Source organism: Ornithorhynchus anatinus, chromosome 2, assembly GCF_004115215.2.
Source record: "Ornithorhynchus anatinus isolate Pmale09 chromosome 2, mOrnAna1.pri.v4, whole genome shotgun sequence".
Classification (NCBI taxonomy): domain Eukaryota; kingdom Metazoa; phylum Chordata; class Mammalia; order Monotremata; family Ornithorhynchidae; genus Ornithorhynchus; species Ornithorhynchus anatinus.
The window spans coordinates 75,036,486-75,052,854 of record NC_041729.1 but is presented as its reverse complement, the minus strand read 5'-3'; the positions used below and the strand labels follow the sequence as shown (position 1 = coordinate 75,052,854).

At 45.6% G+C, this 16,369-nt stretch overlaps 1 protein-coding gene across 5 annotated transcripts in view; it reads right to left on the bottom strand.

The window, feature by feature from the left end:
- Window positions 1–16,369, bottom strand: part of SYTL3 (synaptotagmin like 3) — a 106,592-nt gene that overhangs the window by 37,472 nt on the left and 52,751 nt on the right. For all 5 annotated transcript variants that reach the window (XM_039911139.1, XM_039911141.1, XM_029052326.2 and 2 more), the window contains 2 exons: window positions 3,643–3,694; window positions 1,799–1,868 (listed from right to left, as the gene is read on the bottom strand). In XM_039911139.1, coding sequence (XP_039767073.1) covers window positions 1,799–1,868; window positions 3,643–3,694 — 122 coding nt within the window. The remainder of the gene's footprint in view (window positions 1–1,798; window positions 1,869–3,642; window positions 3,695–16,369) is intronic.

Genomic DNA, 16,369 nt, shown 5'->3' with positions numbered 1-16,369 from the left:
ACATGCAATACCTAAAAAAACACCCAATGAGAGGGTGACATATACATACAGCAAATTACCTTATAGCAGAAATGAATGAGACGAAACTTATTTCAGATAACATATTTTAGGGGCCATTTCTCCCCCAGAGACATCCCCCAAACCCCATCCCAGAAACCCAGGTCTTGTTTCTGACTCTGAGTTGGGACTTAGAGGATCTCTTTGGGTCAAAAAGGGGCCCTGGCACCCCCTCGCCCTGCCAAAGCCCTAGACCAGGAGCCTGGGGCAGCAGGAAAGGGAACACCAATATACACACAGCAAATTTCATGCCATTTGATCCTGAGATATGAAAGAGTTTTCTGTACATGGACATTTTAGGGACATTTCTCTCTTGGAACCTTGCCTGGGTGAGAGACTGTCTCCCATGGGGAGCCCTAATACCAAACCTCAAAATCCTCTGTCTTGAAGGGGGCCCTCCACCCCTCCTCCACTCCCCCCTGTAATTCACTCAAATCACAGTTCAGAAATACTATGCGATTGTTGAAGAAACACACTACGGGGACCATGAAACACCTGGTGGCCTAGTAAAAACAGCACGAGCCTGGGCGTCAGAGGGAGGGAGAACAGGACAGTTGGCTCTGTTACTTGACTGCTGTGTGACCTTGGGTGAGTCACTTCACTTCTCCGGGCCTCAGTTCCCTCATCTATAAAATGGGGATTCGATACCTGTTCTCCCTCCGAGCCCGTCACTGGGCAGGGATTGTCTCTGTTGCCTAATTGTACATTCCAAGCACTTAGTACAGTGCTCTGCACATAGTAAGCGCTCAATAAATACTATTGAATGAATACTACAAATGTGAGCCCTGATTATCTTGAATCTAGCCCAGCGCGTAGTACTGTGCTTGGCACCTAGTAAGTGCTTAAATACCACAATTATTAATTATTATTAAGGGAAACTTTACTGGGGAGAAAAAATGTTCTGAAGTTTCCATATATCTTAAAGTCCTACATCATAGTTCAACGCTGGTCTCTAGGAGATGGTCCAGTCAAAACCATTCAGACTAGTGACTTGGAGAGCAAATCTTTGGCAAGGAGGGGAAAATGGGGTTGCAGTATAACAGACTGAAGATGCCCTAATCTCGAGGGTGCTTTTGAAAAGCTTTGAAAGGAAAGATTTGGGCAAAAGTATCTTCTGAAATGTCTCCTTTCAAACCCTGCGTGTGTTTTAAGAGTTCGGTCTTGTGCATTTTATAGGACGGTAACTTATTTACTTGCTTATCACCTATCCCTATGTCAGCTGAAGAGAAGCAGCTTGGCTTAGTGGATACAGCATGGGCCTGGGAGTCAGAAGGGCCTGGGTTCTAATCCTGGCTCTGCCACATGTCTGCTTTGGGACCTTGAGCAAGTCACTTAAATTCTCTGTGTCTCAGTTACCTCATCTGTAAAATGGGGATAAGAGTGTGAGCCCCATGTGGAACAGGGTCTGTGACCAACCTGATCAACTTGTATCTATCTAGCCAGCACTTACAACAGTGCTTGGCACATAGTAAGTGCTTAACAAGTACCATTATAATTATTATGATATAATACATTTTGTATTACTTAATAACAACAATAACTCCTGAAAGATTAAAAATTGAACTTACAGGGGCTAAGTTGTCTTCCAGAAATCCTTTCTATCTTTACAGTGTAACCTCCTACATTCTGGGTATTGATATGTGCTGACATCCCTTTCATGGGGAGCAAAGATCAGAGCTGACCCTGGCTCAGAAACCCCTACATGAATCATAGAAGCACACAGGACAAAAGGATACATTACCCCTTGGTTGTAGGCACCATGCTGAGTTTCCCTGAAAGGAGGTGGAGTGGGAGGAACCACAGAAATTTTGCTAGAGGCAGGAAGAGACACATATAAGAAAGACTCCAAGGTTGGGGGTGGATGGGGGAAGGAAGTTTAATTACATACAACTATAATATGAGACTTCTCAATTTCCCCCCCTCTACTTTTCTCTTCACTAAAGGAAGAGACACACCTTTGCTTTGAGCTAGGTTTGTGTGTCCAGGCTAAAACTTCACTTCTGGATTAATGAAATCTCTCATTTGATCCTACTCCCCAAATTACAAAAGTGAGATTTCCATTAGCTAAAATGAAACCTTCTCAGACATTACAATCGATGGACCAAGCCCGGTATATAGACTGACTGACTGAATGACTGGTCTATTGTAGAGAGAGGGCAAGGAACTGGGGAAATAGCTTCTTAATGACATTTTCACCCAGGTGCGGTTCTGACCTCAGGCTTACTACCCATACGAATGTGGCCTGCAGTAGAAGCATCCATTTAATAATGATAATGGTATTTGTTAAGTGCTATGTGCCAGACACTGTACTGAGCGCTGGAGTGGATGCGAGCAAGTTGGATTGGATTCAGTCCCTACCCCCATTTTACAGATGAGGTGACTGAGGCCCAGGGAAGTGAAGTGACTTGCCCAAGATCACAGAGCAGACAAGTGGAGGAACCGGGATTAGAACACATGACCTTCTGACTCCCAGGCCGGTGCTCTATCCATTACACCAAAGTTGGGGTCCCCTCTTAGATAAACATCACTTCAAAGTCCCTTGATGAACAATGGCACCAAAAAGAAGGTGACTTAAAAGTTTAGGGCTTCCTGAAAAAGAAGGAGCAGGGAAGCACCACAGCCTAGTAGAAGAGCAGTGTGGCCTAGTGGAAAATGCTCAGGCCTGATATTAAGAGTAACTGGTAATCAAAGCTCTGCCAAATGCTTGCTTTGTGCCCTTGGGTAAGTCAATTCTCTGAGGCCTAGGTACCTCATCTGTAAAATGGTGATTAAATCCTCCTCCCTCCAGTTTAGACTGTGAGCCCCATATAGGATGGGGATTGGTTCTAACCTCATCACTCGTTAGCTATTTTAGCACTTAGAACAGTGCAGGACACTTAGTAAGCACTTAAATATAAAATAACAACAGAACGAGGTTGGGGGGGGGGGGTCATCCTCTAGACTGTAAACTCATCATGGGCAGGGAATTTAACTGCCAACTCTATTACACTGTTACACTGTACTCACTGAAGTACTTAGTACAGTGCTCTGCACACTGTAAGTGCTCAAATACAACTGGCTACTGACTGGACGAGTGATAATAACCTAACGGAAGAAAAAATGCTTTTACACTTTGTGCAATCTTGTGGATACCATATTACCACCTTCAGTGTTGTTGCATTTCCACAATTAATTTTTTTTAAATGATTAAAAATGGTGAATATCTAAAAAAAAACCCTGGCTATATATTTTCTTCATTACTTGAGGTCTTGATTATAATAAATAGGATTAATTGATTACTGACAAAAAAGAAGTCAATTATAATCACACTACTGCCTGCTTCCCACTATTCTGGGAAACTACAGGACAAGGACACATCTTTAGCCAGAAAGTAGCAGGCAGTTTACCTGAGCTCGCTTAAGAATACATTAGAGGAATATCGTTTATGGTGTGCAAATATTTTTTCAAGACTTCTTAAACAAAAGCAGTTCCATTTAAAAAGTTTTGCATCAGGAAATCTAATGAGCTGACACTGGTAATCTGCTGTTTTTAGGGGTTCCCCACTTTGCAGTGTTCTCGGGCAGCTTGTCCTTTCAGAAGACTTACCTTAATTTCTGATACGATTTCAAGAGTTTTGCACCAGTTGTTTCATGTTTGCCTGAGCAAAGAGAAAGAGAGACATTGACTAGAGGGCATTACCCAGTGAGGTCGTAATTCCCTAAAGCCCAGGAAGTAATAAATACAAAAATGCGATTTTGATATGCAGCATATTGTAAAACAGTGGAGATCAAAAAGCAATCTAACAAATCCAATGCGAACAGAATCCTAAAGGAAATAGAAGTTGGAAATGGAAAATACGTTATAATTAAGCGCTGGGGTAGTACTATTCCCTGCTTTGCTCCGTTTGTTCTTAAATGTCTCTGTGTAAATGTAATTTATACATATGATGTGCATGATCAAAACAGAGAGATTCCAGAACAAGTTCTAAGATCAAATGAGATTAAAAGTCATCCATAATATGTATTCAACACTGACTTTGTGTAGAGGACTGTACTGAACCCATGGTGAGCACCTCAGAGACAAACGATACTATCTTTGCGTTCATTCCTTCATTCAGTTGTATTTATTAAGCACTTATGTGCAGAGCACTGTATTAAGCACATGAGAAAGTACAATACGACAATAAATAGAAATGTTCCCTGCCCACAATGAGCTTATAGTCTAGCCGAGGGGAGACGGACATCAATACAAATAAATTACAGATAGGTACAAGAAGCATGCCCTGTAATATAGGAGGCACAAAATAATTTGCATCTAGGAGGGAAAGAGACTGGAAGGATGGATAGGTGCTTAAATAGCAGAGCAAGTAAATCAAAGTGGACAAATGTAGGATGTGTGGTTGGGAGGGTATGAAGGGCTGAGGTGGGAGTTGGGGAGAAGAAAAATGAATCAAGGAAGAGGAGCATTCAGGAGGTCAGTGGTCTGTCAGATTTGAAGGGAGAGAGAGAATTTTAGAAGGGTGAGGGCAAGAAGCCACATGGGCCAGGGAATCAGGACCTGGGTTCTAATCCCCGCTTCATCATTTGTCTGTTGTGTGACCCTGATTAAATCATTTCTCTTCTCTGTGCCTCAGTGACCTCATCTGTTAAATGGGGATTAAGACTGTAAGCCCCATGTAAGGCAGGGACTGTGTCTAACTTGATAAGCTTGTATCTACCCCAGCGATTAGTACAGTGCCTGTCATACATAGTAAGCGCTTAACAAATATCATAAAAAAATGGGCCAGAGGTTATGGGAAAAGAGTGGAAAAGTGAGGGTTCAGTATTCTGGATGTGATAGAAAACTAAGGAAAACTCTTACTACAAAAATTTCCAGAACAGCCCTAGTGGAAACCATTTTAAAAGGATCTGAAGTTGAAGTAGTTTCCACGTTTGCAGCTTCGACAGGACCCTCCCTACTCTCATAACAATAATACTAATTCGTGATACTTGTGACAAGCTCTGTACTAGGCACTGGGGTAGATACAAGATCATCAGGCCCCACCTGAGTTTACAGTTTAAGTAGGAGGAAGAACAATATTGAATCTTCATTGTGAGGTGAGGGTATTGAGGTGCAGTGAAGTGACTTGCCTAAGGTCACGGAACAGGTAAGGAGTGGAGTCAGGATTAATCGATCCATCAAGCGATTGTATTTGTTGAGTGTCTGCTGTGTACAGAGCACTGTACTAAGCGATTGGGAGAGTCCAATACAGCAGAGTAGGTAGACATCCCCTGCCCACAATGAGCAGCCCGTCACTTGGCAATCAGAAGGAGAGTGACTCGTCCTAGGCAGAGACAGGATTAGTAAAATCAGGACTCCCAACAGGCAGACAGGTGCTGTTTTTACACCAGTTCACCACACAGTAGTCTTTCTACATCATCAGTGGTATTTATCCATTGCCTGTTGGACAGCAAGGTACTAAATACTTGGCTCATTATGGACAGGGAACATGTCCGCTAATTCTGTTGGTCTGTACTCTCCCAAGAGCTTAATACAGTGCTCTGCACATAGCAAGCTCTTCAATAAATACCACTGATTGGCTGATTAGGGGGTGTACAACTTCCAGAAGCAAGCTCATTCACCGCTCTCCGGGTGGTTTGCGATATGACAGGATGAAGAGCGGGACCGAAATGATTCACAGATAGTGCCAGGGAGACGGCAGTCATATCGGTGTGCAGGAATAGGATGAATAGGATTTCAATGACAGCATCAAATAGGAGGGATAATTAGACAAGGAGGTTAGGGAGGTGTGTACAGCATCAGTGCTCTTCCCAAAGTGAGTCTTCTTGGGTCAGATTATGCCCCCTTGTGGATTAATGGAAACCCCGCAAGGGAGAAGTGTGTGACTCAGTAGGGGAGTGAAACCTTCAGACTACAGGGATAGAATTTCTAAAAAGAAAAAAAAAATAGAGGACTGTCATGAGGATTAGCATTAGTCATTCCTATGAAAGGTTTGAATTACTCAGAGAACTGCCCCGGCAAGGTGAAATAAAGGAAGCATGAGGTAATAATAATAATATCATATTTGTTAGGTGCCTACTATGTGCCAAGCACTTTAGTAAACACTGGGTTGATACAGAGTTGAACCCGGTCCCCATCCTGCACAGGGTTCACGGTCTAGGTAGAAGGGAGTAGGATTTGAAGTAGCACGGAGTAATGGATAGAACACAGACCTGAGAGTCAGAAGGTCATGGGTTCTAATCTCAGCTCCGCTATGTCTGCTGTGTGACCTTGGGCAAATCACTTCACTTCTCTGGGGCTCAGTTCCCTCATCTGTAAAATGGGGACTGAGACTGTGAGCTCCTCCTGGGATAGGGACTGTGTCCAACCTGATTTGTTTGTATCCACCCCAGTGCTTAGTATAGTGCCTGGCACATACTAAGCACTTACCAAATACCACATATTATTATTATCCCCATTTCATACATAAGGAAACAGACACAGAAAGGTTAAGTCTTGCCCAAGGTCACCCAGCAGACAAGCGGTGGAGCCGGAAGCTCTCAGGCTAAGCTCTTTGCATTAGGCCATGCAGTTTTCCTGTTAAGCACTAACAATATGCGATCACATTTATTGAGTGCTTCCTGTGTGCACAGCACTGTACTAAGCACTTAATAATGATGGCGTTTGTTAAGCGCTTACTATGTGCCAAGCACTCTTCTAAGCACTGGGAGAGATACAAGGTAATCAGGTTGTCCCACGTGGGGCTCACAGTCTTAATCCCCATTTTACAGATGAGGCCCATAGAAGTTAAATGACTTGCTCAAAGTCACACAGCTGACAAGTGACGGATGCGGGATTAGAACCCACGACCTCTGACTCCCAAGCCCGAACAATATGCCAGGCACTGAACTAAACAGTGAGATAGATACAAGCTAACAGGTTGAACACAGGCCCTGCCCCTACCGGGCTCACAGTCTTCATCCTCCTTTTACAGATGAGGTAACGGGAGCATAGAGAAGTGAAGTGACTCGTTCCTCTTAGGGTCCGCTGCTTCATTTGGTCTTTCCAATACACAGTCAGTGACGTCTGGGCAGACTGGCCCATAAGGCCAAGCCGGGCAGAAATGAGGCCTCTTCCTCTGCCACCGAGGACGATGCTTCCCTGGGATTCCTTTGCTCAAACTTCCCACCCTGAGAGCTCCCCTCTGCTGGCCCACAGCTCTCGATTCTATTTATTGCTATTGTTCTTGTCCGTCCATCTCCCCCGATTAGACTGTAAGCCCTTCAAAGAGCAGGGACTGTCTCTATCTGTTACCGATTTATACATTCCAAGCACTTAGTACAGTGCTCTGCACATAGTAAGAGCTCAATACTGTTGAATAAATGACCACCCATAGTACAACTGTCCATAGCAAATATGGGTGCTTCAACACTCAGTCACCATGCCCCCTCCTAACTTACCTCACTGCTTTCCTACTACAACCCAGCCCACACACTTTACTCCTCTAACTCTAAGCTACTCACTATACCTCGATTTCATTTATTTCACTGCCGACCTCTTGCCGCCCCCCTCCTGCCTCTTTATAGCTGAACGCCCTCCCTCTTTATATCTGACAGACTTTCCCCACCTTCAAAGCTACATTTCCTTCAAGAGGACTTCCCGACTAAGCCCTCATTTCCTCTCCTCCCACACCTTTCTGGGTCGCCCTTGCATTTTGATTTGCACCCTCTATTTACCCCTCCTTCAGCCCCACAGCACGTATGTACATATACGTAATTTATTTATATTGTCTGTCCCCACCTCTAGACTGTAAGCTCGTTGTGGGCAGGGAATGCATATACCGACTCTGTCATACTGTACTCTCCCAAGCACTTACTACAGAGCTCTGTGCACGGTAAGTGCTCAATAAGTATAATTGAACGATAGCAGCCAGGAATTTCCCCAGCCCAAAGGATAAGAGTCTGTGGTAATCACAAGGTCCTCGGTCTCCCACCGTCCCTGAGATTATGCTGGTAAATCACTTGCCACCATCTCCTCTCGTCACCCCTGCGCTCTGTCCCAGCCTCATGCCTGTCCTTCCTCCTCCCTGACAGCCTGGTTCCCGAATGGGATGAGGGCTCCCAAAAGCCATGACCCACAGGCTTTCCTGCTTTATAGGAGACATAGAAAGTGGTTTACTACAGTTAAAAATAGATCAGTTAATCATGGTATTTATAATAATATTTTTAAATGGTATCTATTAAGCACTTACTATGTGCCAGGCACTGTATTAAACGGTGGGGTAGATACAAGTTCATGAGGTTGGACACATTCTCTGCCCCACATGGGGTTCAACTCAATTTCCTTGTATCTACTCCAGTGCTTAGCACATAGTAAGTCCCTAATAAACTCCATCGTTAGTGAAGCCGGGCTGATCAGCTCCTTGTCCTCTTACATCTCCCTCTACTCAGAGAAGTAAAGCTACTTTTCTATTATTAGCTGGCTGTTTAAATATCAACTGTGGGTAATTCCATAGTGTCTTTTCAAATTTTTTTTTATAATATTTGTCCAGCACTAACTGTGTGCCAGGCATTGTTCTAAGCATGGCATAATGGATAGAGAATGGGCCCGAGAGTCAGAAGGTCATGGGCTCTAATCCCAGCTCTGCCACTAATCTGCTGAGTGACTTTGGGCAAGTCCCTTTCCTTCTCTTGGCCTCAGTCACCTGTAAAACAGGAATTGAAACTGTGAGCCTCACTTTGGGGAAGGGACCATGTCCATCCCCATTTGCTTGCATCCACCACAGCGCTTAGCACGATGCCTGGCACATAGTAAGCACTTAAATACCACAGTTATTATTACTATTATGCGCTGGGCAAGATTCAAGCTAATCAGGTTGGACACAGTCCCTGTCCCACATGGTTCACAGTCTTAATCCCCATTTTATAGATGAGGTCACTGAGGTTCAGAGAAGTTAAGTGACTTGCCCAAGATCACACAACACACAAGTGGCGGTCCTTCTGAGTCCCAGCCCTGTGCTCTATCCACTAAGCCACACTCCTGCAGAAACGATCCATCTTCCTGCAGAAACGATCTGGGCATGTCACTCCCCTTCTTAAACAACTCCAGTGGTTGCCTATCGACCTCCGCTCCAAACAAAAACTCCTCGCTCTAGGCTTCAAGGCTCTCCATCACCTTGCCCCTTCCTACCTCTCCTCCCTTCTCTCTTTCTACCGCCCACCCCGCACGCTCCGTTCCTCTGCCGCCCACCTCCTCACCGTCCCTCGGTCTCGCCTATCCCGCCGTCGACCCCTGGGTCACGTCCTCCTGCGGTCCTGGAACGCCCTCCCTCCTCACCTCCACCAAACTGATTCTCTTTCCCTCTTCAAAACCTTACTTAAAAATCACCTCCTCCAAGAGGCGTTCCCAGACTGAGCTCCTCTTCCCCCTCTACTCCCTCTGCCATCCCCCCTTTACCTCTCCGCAGCTAAAGCCTCATTTTCCCCTTTTCCCTCTGCTCCTCCACCTCTCCCTTCCCATCCCCACAGCACTGTACTCGTCCGCTCAACTGTATATATTTTCGTTACCCTATTTATTTTGTTAATGAATTGTACATCGCCTCGATTCTATTTAGTTGCCATTGTTTTTACGAGATGTTCTTCCCCTTGACGCTGTTTAGTGCCATTGTTCTTGTCTGTCCGTCTCCCCCGATTAGACTGTAAGCCCGTCAAACGGCAGGGACTGTCTCTATCTGTTGCCGACTTGTTCATCCCAAGCGCTTAGTACAGTGCTCTGCACATAGTAAGCGCTCAATAAATACTATTGAATGAATGAATGAATGAATATTACTACTGATGGTGATGGGTCTGGCTCAAACGAGAGCAATACATTATAGTGAGTATAGTACAACAGACGACGAAGAGAGCACCATGTTTTTGATCAAATGAAATCCTTCCTCTTTCAGGGTGAGCCCAAGCACAGGGAGTTTCGGGAATAGCTACCCATCAGGCTCATCAATCCTCCAACAACAGCTAAAACTCCCCAGGCCCATGCCTCGACAACTGAGCATGTGGTGGGAGTCTCGGACGCTGGAGTGAGGAGTCCATTTGAGCGGTCAGTAATGTCTTATCCACTTTAATCGCAAGTTCTGGCAGTAGGAGGGGCAAGCTATCTCCTCCAGGATGGGAGAGATGAAGCGCATGACTGAGGGCACTAATCGATTTCTTGAAGGGGAGGAGAAATGAATAGTAATGGACTCATTACCCTGCTGGCACACAATTTCTCTCACCCACCGTCCTCCTGCAGTGAAAGGAAATGCTTTTTTGCTTTTAATTGAGCTACATAGATCCTGCCCGAGCGGAGAACCTGGATGGCTTCCCAGCTAGCAATTACCATCCAGGCCCCAGTCTTCCTCCTTTCATCGGGCCTAATGGTGCTGCTTTTTATTTTGCCAGTTCCTGTGGAATCCCAGGCCCTGGATCCCACCAGCTGGAGCTCCAACCGCTCCCCATCCTCCTGACAAATTTGGCTGGAATCCAGCTGGAGGTCCAAGAGTTTTCACTGGGTAAAAAGGGTTCGAATGCTGGCGGAGTCACATTCCCATTCCTTACCTGGCCCTCGTTCGACTCGCTGCGGGCAAGGGAACGGGTCTTCCAACTCTGCTATATTGTACTCTCCCAAGCGCTTAGTACAGTGCTCTGCCCATGGTAGGCGTTCAATCAATACCACTGATTGATTGAGCCGTGGCAGGGTATGAGGTCTGAGAGTGAGGGTCAGGAGTGGCAACAATTGTACTAGAAGTAATAAGAAGAAGAATGTTCGTATTTGTTAAGCGCTTACTATGTGCCAAGCACTGTGGTAGATACAAGGTAATCAGGTTGTCCCACATGGAGCTCACAGTCTTCATCCCCATTTTACAGATGAGGGAACTGAGGCCCAGAGAAGTTAAGTGACTTGCCCAAGGTCACACAGCTGACAAGTGGCAGAGGCGGGATTAGAACCCATGACCTCTGACTCCCAAGCCTGGGGTCTTTCCACTGAGCCTCGCCACTGCTGCTGCCAGAGCAGGTAGACACACAAATTCTAATAAGTAGTAATAGCAGTAGTAGTAGTGATGGGATTGACTGAATGCCTTTTGAAAGCAACAAACTATACTGAACACCCAGCGAAGCACAACAGCTGATTTAAATGATGACGTGTTCCCTGCTCACATGGATCTTATGCGGGCCTACATTAGCAGCATGGTCTAGTGGAAAGACCACGGGCCTGGGAATCAGAGGACCTAGGTTCTAATCCCAGCATTGCCGCTTGCCTTTAGTGTGACCTTGGTGAAGTCTCAACTTCTCTGAGCTTCTGTTCCTTCATCTGTAAAAGGGAGATTAAATCCCTCTCTCTGCCTTATATTGCAAGTCCAATGTGGGACAGGGACTGTATCCAACCTGATTACCCTGCACCTACTTCCCCTCTAGACTGTAAGCTCATCTGGGCAAGGAATGTATCTGTCACATTGTCATATTGTACTCTCCCAAACGCTGTACACACAGAAAGCGCTCAATAAACAGGATTGGCTGACACTTGAAACGATGTCTGACACACAATATATGCTTTACAAATACCCTAATTATTATTACTATTACTGGGGGAGATTGTCAAAGGAGAGATCTCTCAGAAGTCCTTTTTTCACCAGATGCTGTTAGTCAGAAAATGCCCCTTACATGCTCAGGAATTTCTGATAACCAAACCATGTCATTGCTACTATACACAGTAATAATAATGTTGGTATTTGTTAAGCACTTACTATGTGTGCAGCACTGTTCTAAGTGCTGGAGTAGATACAGGGTCATCAGGTTGTCCCACGTGAGGCTCACAGTTAATCCCCATTTTACAGATGAGGTCACTGAGGCACAGAGAAGTGAAGTGACTTGCCCACAGTCCCACAGCTGACAAGTGGCAGAGCCGGGAGTCGAACCCATGACCGCTGACTCCCAAGCCCGTGATCTTTCCACTGAGCCACGCTGCTTCTCATAATAATGTTGGTATTTGTTAAGCGCTTACTACATGTAGAGCACTGTTCTAAGCGCTGGGGTAGATACAGGAGAATGAGGTTGTCCCACGTGAGGCTCACAGTCTTCATCGCCATTTTACAGATGAGGGAACTGAGGCCCAGAGAAGTGAAGTGACTTGCCCACAGTCACACAGCTGACAACGGGCAGAGCCGGGATTCGAACCCATGACCTCTGACTCCCAAGCCTGGGCTCTTTCCACTGAGTCAGTTCATTACTTTGGCTTAATAACTTTGAAAAAGACCTACAGGCTGATTTTTGACACTTAGTAAGCCATGTGGTCTAGAGATGGCATACTATGGAACTCTGCATTCAAATTCTGATTCTGGGACAACCTTCCTCCAAATACCTGGCCTACCCACTTCTTCTTGACCACCTGTCAGGGCAGGCAAAAACTCAAAATCATCACCAAATCATCTGGGCAGCAGGGCCAGAGAAGCAGTGTGGCCAAGTGGAAAGAGCACGGGCCTGGGAGGCAGAGGTGCTGGGTTCTAATCCAGCTGTTTCACTTGCCTGCTGTGTGATCTTGGGCAAAGGCGTTGTGGGCAGGGAACGCATCTGTTACATTGTTGTGTTGTACTCTCCCAAGAGCTTACAATGCTCTGCACACTAAGTGCTTAAAAAATATGATTGACTGACTGACCTCTGTGCCTCACTTTCCTCATCTGTAAAAGGAGGGTTCAATACCTGTTCTCCCTCCTACTTAGACTGTGAGCCCCATGTGAGATAGGGACTGTGTCCTACCTGATGATCTTGTATCTGTCCCAGCACTTAGTGCAATGTTTGGCACATACTAAGTGCTTAATATAATTATTATCCTTATTATCGTCATTAACTGAGGCAGGAGGGGAGGGGAGGCTTGAGGATCAGAGATACCAGAAGGAAGTTCAGAATTTTTATTCCTTAAACCTTCCCCAACCTCTGCCCACAGACTGGGGTCCTTCGAGGCTTCTCCCAGGATCTGAGACTGATTCCTCCGAGGACTTACAGGAAAAAATGTATCCCTTAAGAAAAACTTCAAGCAAAAATGAAGAAAGTCTGGAACAGAGGATCGATCAATCACTGGTATTTATTGAGTGCTTTCTGTGTGCCGATCACTGACTAAGCTCTTGGGAGAGTACAGTATAACAGAGTTGGGAGACACGTTCTCTGCCCACAGCGAATTTACAGTCTAGAGGATTGAAGTATTTCTTAAAAGCAACAATTTTATGGCCAAGACAGAGAACTGAACATCTCATCTCTCCCAAATCCTCTCTTCTCCCTAACTTTCCCAACCTATTGATAACTCTGCCATTCTTTCCATCTTTCAAGTCTGCAGGCTTTGCATTAGCCTTGACACACACACACACACACACACACACACACACAAACCTCTCTCTCTCTCACTGTCTTTTCCCCCAACCCTCTCCATATTCTGCTGTCAGATCTTTCTTGACACGTCCAACATCTACCCCTTCCCCTCCATCCAAACGGCTACCATGCTGGTCTAGGCATCTGGCATATCGTGACTCAACTACTCCATAGCCTCCACCACTGACCTTCCTGCCTCCAGCTTCTCTTTTCTCCAGCCCATACTACATCCTGTCGGCCACATCATTTTTCTAAAATACCATTCTGCACCCGGCCCCCTACACCTCGAACGGTTACTCATTCCTTTCTGCTTCAAGCAGAAACTCCCAGCCCTCGGTTCTAAGACATTCAGTCCATTCTCTCTCCACTTCTTATCCTCGATCCACTCCCACTACAATCTAGCCCACCCACTTAACTCCTTTTAAACCAACCTAGTCATGTACTTCGCTTTGGTTTCCTGTTATCGACGCCTTGCTCCTGCCTGGAACTCCCTCCCACCTCCCACCCGACCGATCGCCACTTACCCATCCTAAAATCGTCTCCTCCAGGAGGTTTTCCCTGATTAAAGTCTCATCTCCACACCCTATTTCCCACCCAGCTCCGCTCACCGATACTCCTGCATTACCACCACCTAGATATGCACTTCCCCACATATCTTTTCACTCTGTTGTTGCCTCCTGTTACATTAGTGTTGCACCAGCCCCTGCTTTCACTCCCAGCTAGATTGTGAGCTCCTTGACGGAAGGGACCACGTCTACTAACTCTAGAGATCCCTCCAGACATTAAGTCCCTCATAGGCAGGGAACATGTCTACTATGAGGCAGCATGGAATAGTGGATAGAGCATGAGCCTGGATCAGATGATCATGGGTTCCAATCCTGGCTCTGCCACTTGTCTGCTGTCTAACCTTGGGCAGTAGGGGAAGCAGCGTGGCTCAGTGGAAAGAGCCTGGGCTTCGGAGTAAGAGGTCATGGGTTCGACTCCTGGCTCTGCCACTTGTCAGCTGTGTGACTGTGGGCAAGTCACTTCACTTCTCTGGGCCTCAATACCCTCATCTGCAAAATGGGGATGAAGACTGTGAGCCTCACGTTGGACAACCTCATTCACCTGTATCTACCCCAGCGCTTAGAAGAGTGCTCTGCACGTAGTAAACGCTTAACAAATACCAACATTATTAAGTCACTTCACTTCTCTGTGCCTCAGTTACCTCATCTATCAAATGGGGATTAAGACTGGGAACGTCCTGTGGGACACAGACTATGTCCAACCTGATTTGTTTGTATATGCCCCAGCGCTTAGTACAGTGCCTGGCACATAATAAGCACTTATCAAATATCACAATTATTATGAGAAGCAGCGTGGCTTAGTGGCAAGAGCACAGGCTTGGGAGTCAGAGGAAGTGGGTTCTAATCCCAACTCTACCACTTGTCTGCTTTGTGACCTTGGACGAGCCACTTAGCTTCTCTGTGCCTCAGTTACCTCATCTGTAAAAAGGTGATTATGATTTTGAGCCCCTTGTGGGACAACCTGATTACTATCTATCTACCCCAGCACTTAGAACAGTGCTTGGCACACAGTGATGGCACAAATACCATCATTATTATTATTACCAACACTGTTGTATCATACTCTCCCAAGGGCTTAATACAGTGCTCTACACACAGTACTCATTCAGTCAGTCATATTTATTGAGCACTTACTATCGGCACTAATGCACTATCGGCAAAGCACTGTGCTAAGCATTTGGGAGAGTACACCTTAACAACACTCACATTCCCTGCCTACAATGTGCTAACAGTCTAGAGGGGGAGACAGTAAGTGCTCTATACAAGTGCTCAATAAATACGATGGAGAAGCAGTCTGGCCTAGTGGAGAGAGCACCAGCCTGGGAGTCAGAAGGACCTTGGTTCTAATCCCAGCTCCTCCACTTGTCGGCTGTGTGACCTCGGGAAAGCCTCTTCACTTCGTGTCTCAGCTACCTCACCTGTAAAATGGGAATACTGTGAGCCTCATGTGGGACAAAGACTGTGTCCAAACTGATTACCTTGACTCTACCCCAGTGCTTAGTACAGTGCCTGGCACATAGTATGCACTTAAATACCATTAAAAAAATAGTTAGCATTCAGAATCTGAACAGCCTTAGCTGAGCAGTGAATAATCTCAAACTCTACTCCTTTATTCACAAAGTTATTTTAGGCTTGTATATATTACTGTCCTTATTTTTTACTGTTTCTGTATTTCTGTCTTTCTGGCCATCTTTTACCAATTTCTCCCCTTGCCACTGTTCTTAGATGGTGAATTCCTTGGAGACTAGGAACTGGGTCTAATTTTTAGCCTTGTCTTTTTCCCCAGCTCTTAGTACTAGTGCTTTGCAATCAGAAGGGACTTAATACCACCAAATGAGAGAGAGAAATACATGCATGATGTTTGCAATTCTGGCTCAAAGATACTACTACTGTCCACGGAATTTTTAACTGGTGTTTATGGGTGACTGACAAGTCCTTTCACTGGCATGAAAGGATTATCCAATGGTAAAGTGTTGCATTTGTTCCCACACAATCTGGTGCCATTCTCATTTCTCTCTCGGAGTTCTGATATTCCTGAAGCCTCTGCTCCTATGGAAACCCCATTTCCAACTGCTGTGCAACAGGCTGATTTGTATTCTGTTCTGTGTGCACCCTATGCAGCCGTTACCTTGCCACCTCATTTGAAATCTGACTTTATAGCATTTCTTCTGGTTATGATTACCCTATTTTGGCTCACCATAGACCAGCTATTTGGGTATTCCCCTAGTGTTCATTCCCCTCGCACATCTCATCTAATGAAAATGTGACTGGATGAATATTGCCACTTTTAATGGTATTTGTTAAGCGCAATATGCCAGGCATCATACGAAGGGCGGGGCTGGATATAAGGTAATTGGGTAGGACGCAATCCCTCTCCCACATCGGCTCATGGTCTTC